This window comes from Cibotium barometz, chromosome 23 (genome assembly GCF_041138505.1).
Source record: "Cibotium barometz isolate CiBa-2024 chromosome 23, ASM4113850v1, whole genome shotgun sequence".
Taxonomy (NCBI): Eukaryota; Viridiplantae; Streptophyta; class Polypodiopsida; order Cyatheales; family Cibotiaceae; genus Cibotium; species Cibotium barometz.
This window is the reverse complement of record NC_141068.1, coordinates 51563461-51569977: the sequence shown is the minus strand read 5'-3', so window position 1 is coordinate 51569977 and position 6517 is coordinate 51563461. Positions and strand designations below refer to the sequence as shown.

The window sequence follows — 6517 nt, the reverse complement described above, 5'->3', positions numbered from 1 at the left end:
TTGAGCTGATTCTTTGCGGCAGTAAAGACAAGGAGACTTTGAGTTGCCTCCTTTACTAACATTATACATGCACTTAAGTGTTTTAAGATCCCCCGCCATGTGCCACTCTACTTGAAAATCACCTTTTCTTGCAACATGGAGATTCTCTCCTTGCACTTGTCTTTTAATTATTCTTAGTATTTCCGTGTGGTGAAACACCCAATCTAGTGTTTCATGGTCTTCTGTCTTCACCTGTGATTATAGAAAACAAAAGTCTTACTATAAAAGATTTGAAAACAATGACTAAAATCAAGTACGAAACAAAAAATGATCATACCTGGAACGAGCCTAACCACCATATGTGTTTCTCCGACTGCACACTAAAATACTTCGAACTCGCTTCAGTCAATGATGTATCAAGTGCTCCATTCATCAATGTAATAGTAATCCTTTCCATTTTCTTTTCCTTTACAACCTCACACTCATCCAGTTTGATAACAAATTTCAAAATGCCTTTGCACTCCTTAAATGTTATTCCATAAAACTCGACCATTCTTCTTTGAAGTTGTAGATCTACAAATATATTGTTCCAAGGGCCATACACAGTGGTTCCTTTACCACCATGAAATATTTCTTCAATATGGATATATTGCCCAATAAACTCATCTATACTTTCATTCAAATGACCTCTTATCCTCCACACGGTTGCTGGATTTGGCAGTAAAACTCGTTTAATCCTTTGATCTCTCAAAGTTGAGGATATCGCATGGAAAATTGAACTATATCCCTTCCTGCTAACTCCACTAACATCAAGAGTCTCTTGGATTGTAGTACCATCAACTTGATTATTGGATATAAAGTCCTCTACAACATTGCGTTTGATTGTTTTGTATTTTTTTTCTTCAATCAAACCTTTTGCTACACCACAAGAAAGCAATCCTTTCATTTGTTTAACAGGAAGAAGGTTGGGATCCACATTTTCTTTTGCAGGCTCCAATAGTTTCCTATAATAACAACACAATATGCCTATATTATTCAACACCTCCAATCTTGTTTTGCATTAATAGACAAAATAGATATAGTCATTTGAGAGCCTTTTTGAGTATAAAATAGATATAGTCACTTGAGAGCCTTTTTTAGTATAAAAAATAAAAAATTTAAAACTAGCCTTGCTTTCTGAATTCTTCGCTTGCATCCACCAGTGTCCCAGCCTTCAAATTTGCAATGTTTTTAATCTTCCTACTTCGTTGTCTGTCTCCAAGCACGGTTCTCTTCCTTCTTGCTCTTGTCAACTCTTTTTTACTCTTTGAATGCTCCTCAATTTCATTCTGCATAACTGTTGCTCCTGGCCCCCTTTTCTTGTAGGTACATCGTTTTATATGTTTCTGCAAATGCAGAGTGTGCTGAAATATAACCAAGAAGTCCATTTTTTCCATCGCCCGCAAACCTCAGTAGTGTGGTTGGATTGACAAATAGAGGTGTAGAGTTTTTTACTAGACATTTTGGATATATGCTTCCATCGCACCATAAGTCAATATGTTGAAGCCCTTCTCTTCTCATATTTTTCCGTTGTTGAGCATTCAGCACCGTATCCTTTCGTCTTTTTTGTGCTGGAGCATATTTTTCTTCTAAGTCGATGTGAAGATGGTGTAATCGCTTCTTCTGAGATTGTGACTCACTCTAGTATCGGCCATTTTTTGTGCTTCTGAGGTTGCAAAGTTTGCTTGTCAATCTCATAGTCTTTTTGTAACATGAATCGTGGAAGTGTGGCGGTATCCATGCAATCATTAAGTTCAGTGATGGATTCTTTATGAGAGGCCTGCACACGTCGTCAAAAGAGATGCAGAATCTTCAGAAAACAAAAAAAAAACTAAGGAGATATTTAATGCAAAATCGTGTTAGTTAGACAAAAGATTATCTTATTCCTTTCTGAAATGACAGTTCGGTAGTCCTTACTGACAGTTATGAGCCACGTTTTCATATTTTATTATTTTTGAGGTCTTTTAGGAGAGAAATAAATAAAAAAATAGTGAATTTCTTACAGGCCCCCAAAATGAGCTCCCTTTTTCCCTAATGCAACTTTCGAGAATTGATATCTATGCTGATCATAGAAGAAAAGGGTTTAGGTGAGGATTCTTCTTCACAAAGAAAGAACACATCGGAACATGCCTTCTACTCTAATTCAGGTAGAGGCCAAGGTGGTGGCCGACAAGGAAATCAAAATTCTGGACAATAGTCCAATGATTCACAGCAGCAATTATACACAAGTGGAAGAGACTAGTCTAGAGGCAGGGAGAGCCAAAGAGGCCGAGGTGGTTGGCAAAGAAATCAAAATGCAAATAGCATAGAGTGCTATTACTGGGGCAAACTAGGACACATGGCAAAGGATTGCTACAAAAAGCAGAATAACATTAAAAGTAGGAAGTTGCAGCAAGGCAATTATGCATCATCTAGCAAACATGGAGGTGATGACAGAAGTGAGCAGTTGTTTGTGATGCAGCACATGCTTAGTTCCATAACAGGGGATGTGTCAGGATCTCAAGATATATGGTATGTGGATTCTGGCGCCTCTAACCACATGACCAGTCATGCTGATGAGTGGTTTAGAGATATGCAAAAAATGAAAAAACCACTTAGTTATGTAGAAATAGGTAGAGAGAGATAGATAAGAGAGAGACAGAGAGAGAGAGAGAGAGAGAGAGAGAGAGAGAGAGAGAGAGAGAGAGAGAGAGACATATGCATAGGGGCCCTACTATGGAATCATGACATATACATAGGTGTCCTAATATGTGAAAAAATTTGCTTTGATCCTATTTAGGTGGTAAAAGAGAGAGAGAGAGAGAGAGAGAGAGAGAGAGAGAGAGAGAGAGAGAGAGAGACATATGCATAGGTGTCCTACTATGGAATCATGACATATGCATACATACCCTACTATGTGGAGAAAGTTGATTTGATCGTATTTAGGTGGTAAAAGAGAGAGAGAGAGAGAGAGAGAGAGAGAGAGAGAGATCAAAGAGAAAGAGACAAAGACAGATAAAGAGAGGTAAGACAGATAAAGAGAGAGAGAGAGAGAGAGAGAGAGAGAGAGAAAAGAGAGATCAAAGAGAAAGAGACAAAGACAGATAAAGAGAGGTAAGACAGATAAAGAGAGGTTGAAAGAGAGAGAGAGAGAGAGAGAGAGAGGGAGAGAGAAAGAAAGAGAGAAAAATAAAGAGAGAGAGAGAGAGAGAGAGAGAGAGATCAAAGAGAAAGAGACAAAGACAGATAAAGAGAGGTTGAAAGAGAGAGAAATAGAGTGAAAGACCGAGATCCCCCCATTATTAAAAACCCCTTGACTGCTCTATAACAAGACTCTTTTTCCTTCCTTTCTATAAAAACATAAATGTTTTTTTTCTTTTAACAATTACATAAAGTTACCGATCACCCTCGAGTAATATTACCTCCACTTCTTTTTAGGAGGCGTCCACATTTTCTACAGGAGCTCGTGGGCACTGAGGTAGCTCCAAAGTCGATTCAAAGACAGTACCTCCACTGCTTTTTCACATTTTCTACCTTTTCTATTAAAGCAACAACGGATTTGTTTGAATGTGGTGTTTTTTTCTTTATTTCTCTCAAGAAAATCAATGTAACTGTTCGTACGACTAAAGCTTAATCCGTTTGTTAACGAACACCAAAACGAGTCGGTAGTCTATAACTAAGTATCATTGCTCTCTCTCTCTCTCTCTCTCTCTCTCTCTCTCACACACACACACACACACACAAGTTAAGGGGCTAGTTTAAAAATTTCCCATATTTTTCGAATTTTCAGTCTTTTAATTCCTGATAAAAAATCTTTCTCCTGTACTGTTTGGAAAGGGAAAACAAAGTTTCAGATCGGCAAGAGATATATATATTCCAAGATTTTGTACACCAAAATAATATGTACAATTAATAAGTAGTTTTCCATGCTACATCTATTAGCACTGCTCCTGCACACTTGCATGATGGTGTGGCTCCAACTTCAACTGTTTGGCATTAATCCTCGGTGGATGGCAATGTTGTCCTAATCTCCTTCTATAATGCTTAATTAGCAACAAAACTGAGTTACCTGGACGACCATGAATAAGGCGCAGCGGGCTTGTCACTCATTTCCCATTCATAGAAAGAGCAAGGATAACTTATTGAGATGAGATCAGGGGAGGCTGAGAAGGCTGGGGTGAAGCTGCTCACTTCGGATTCTGCAGGCAAGATATTGTCATCGAGTGGAGGCTGCGAGTTAGCCGCCGAGGAGGAGGCAGGACAAGTCGAATTGATTACAAGAGAATTATTAGGCGATAATGAGCTGAAGCTGATTATACGAGAGCAGCTAGTGGTCTGTAGGAGGTAATCATGATCGGCGCAGTGGTTCATGGAGCTACTGTTCATGCAATCATTAATTGTTGACGCGCGGGCGGTGCTGGCAGTATTACTCATCAAATTTATAGGCGTATTGAGAAAAGGCAGTGAATTAGAGATTAATTGATTATTCATGAATATAGCTGTGCTGGAGGGTGGATGATTGAAGCTTGTAGGTGATCGATCAGTGTTAATTGTATAATCATTCAAGGGATTCAAGTGATTCATATAAGCAGCTGGATTAGCAAAGGGGAGACTGTTGATCAGTGATTGGCTACCGCACGTGTGGTGGTCTTTGTATGTGACGTCGAACCCAGCAGGGATGACGCCATCCTCGCTCTTCTGCACGTGCTTCGTGGCCGGGCAACGGTGGCTGTCTCTGTGGGTGCATCGATAGTAGCTCCTGCACCACCTAAAGGGAATTAGGTCAAACAAAAAGATTAATCACGAGTTTTTTTGTCAATTAAAGAGAATGAGGTCAAATAAAAAGATTAATCATGATTATTTTTGTGGGTCAATTGCGAAGCCTGGGATTCGGATAGATACTATGGCCGTGATCTAGATTATGGCATAAAAGATTTGATCAGATCGAATCCCATGAATGTGAAACACCAGTACCTCCTGTATGTGGCTCCATGGATGTTCTTCTCGCCGTATTTCCGCCAAATGAAGCCATCGGCACGCTCGGGGTTGTCTCCCACAAAGCGCACAGTCTTCCTCCACATCGGCCTCGCGCGCTTGCGAACTATTTTAGCGCAGCCTGCATCATCTTCACGCTGCAGCTGCTTTCCATGATCATCTGAATTCTCATCTTCATCTTTAACAGCCGTGTTATCTAGCTTCTTCTTTCTCTCGTCGCCATTCACAGCTTGATGCATGAGCAGCTTGTCGTTCTCTTCATTAAGCGTTGGAAGCCGGCCCTCTTGTCGCTGCTTCACTGGCGCGGTACTGATCAGTAGCTTCATGGCGCGGATCATATGCTGCATTAGCTCGCGGGGTCCAGTGAGCAAATTGGGTGGCAGTTTGCTGCCATTGTCGATCACCAAGCTGCCCAAAGGCATGCATTTCACCTCCTCGTTGAGGTTTTTGGCGAGCTCAGAGCTGCGTGCGAACAGACGTCTGAGCTCTTCTTCACAGCCAGGTTCCATGGGAGGTGGGTGAAGCATTTTTGGTTAGGATCCTAACTAAACTGATTCTAGCTGCGAGAGAGAGGGGAGGCACTAAAACTACAGTTATAGATATAATCGAACACTTAATGATCTGTTTTGATATATTCTCAGCAGCTGTACTGCTGCTGTAGGCTGCTATGCACAACTCGTGACGGTTATATAGAGAGAGCCTGAGAAGATAAAACCTTTGACTTGGTCAACGCCGCCAGCACGAGCCAGGACTCACTAGTCACTATCTGGCCCCACCAAGACCTCTTTTGACCGCCGCCATGTGACGTGTCCGAATAGCTGAAACTTGCGGTCTGAGATTCGGTCTTTGGTCCGGACTCCGCACAAGTTCACAACTTCACTGGTGTCTTCTAGAAGCACTGGTGACTGACAGTGGACAACTCTCCGGCTTTTGTTTCAGGGCACCTTTAGTAATTTCTCAAATCAAAGCATTCCTTTGGAAATTGGAAGGGTAAAATTTTTGACGCCCTTATCTCAAGGAATAAACGCCCTAAGAACTGTTCGGCAGTCTTCAAAATCTCTACAATATTCTGGTTTTAATACTAAAATATTAATAAGAAAATTCATTCTTTAAAATAACTAGTGGGCAACCCTTGCTTTGCGCGTCTTTTGAGACTCCAAATTCAAATTCTACCCAAACCTCCTCCTCCCTTCCCAAACCTCCAAATTCTTGCCACATGGTACCTTTGTGAAACTCTTCCTTAAGATAATATAGAGATGGCTACAAATACACTAGAATGCCGTTTTTTTCGAGCACTGGTGACTAATTAATGCTAGGGAAAAAGTTTCCACCCACAATTTACAAAAAGACCCTTCAATTTTCAAGCAAAAACGTCATATTTGAAATCTTAAGGATTTTATTACTAAAACTTGTCTAATTTCCAAATTCTCAAAACCTTTCTTGTTTTTTGAAGATATTCTTTTATTTTCAAAGTTGGGGGAAAATATATTAAACCTCTGTTTTTTTCTAGCACAAAGAGCAAATG

General features: G+C 40.3%; 1 protein-coding gene across 2 annotated transcripts; it reads right to left on the bottom strand.

Moving 5' to 3' along the window:
- Nucleotides 1–3848: 3848 nt before the first annotated feature.
- On the bottom strand, nt 3849–5651 carry LOC147626073 (uncharacterized). 2 transcript variants are annotated; one of them, XM_086817897.1, is made up of 2 exons: nt 4972–5651; nt 3849–4756 (listed from the first exon to the last, which is right to left on the bottom strand). In XM_086817897.1, the coding sequence occupies exons 1-2, from the start codon at nt 5517–5519 to the stop codon at nt 4063–4065; spliced, it is 1242 nt and encodes a 413-aa protein (XP_086674023.1). In that variant the 5' UTR covers nt 5520–5651; the 3' UTR covers nt 3849–4062. The 2 variants fall into 2 exon arrangements, with proteins under 2 accessions (XP_086674023.1, XP_086674022.1); XM_086817896.1 differs by having other exon boundaries at nt 3849–4765; nt 4972–5649.
- Nucleotides 5652–6517: the final 866 nt, after the last annotated feature.

Bases quoted from the DNA above. Each gene is read 5' to 3' on its own strand.
- LOC147626073 (XM_086817896.1), bottom strand. From the start codon at position 5,519: ATGCTTCACCCACCTCCCATGGAACCTGGCTGTGAAGAAGAGCTCAGA. The intron at 4,766-4,971 runs GTACTGGTGTTT...AATTCCCTTTAG, and splicing joins CATGGAGCCACATACAGGAG to GTGGTGCAGGAGCTACTATC.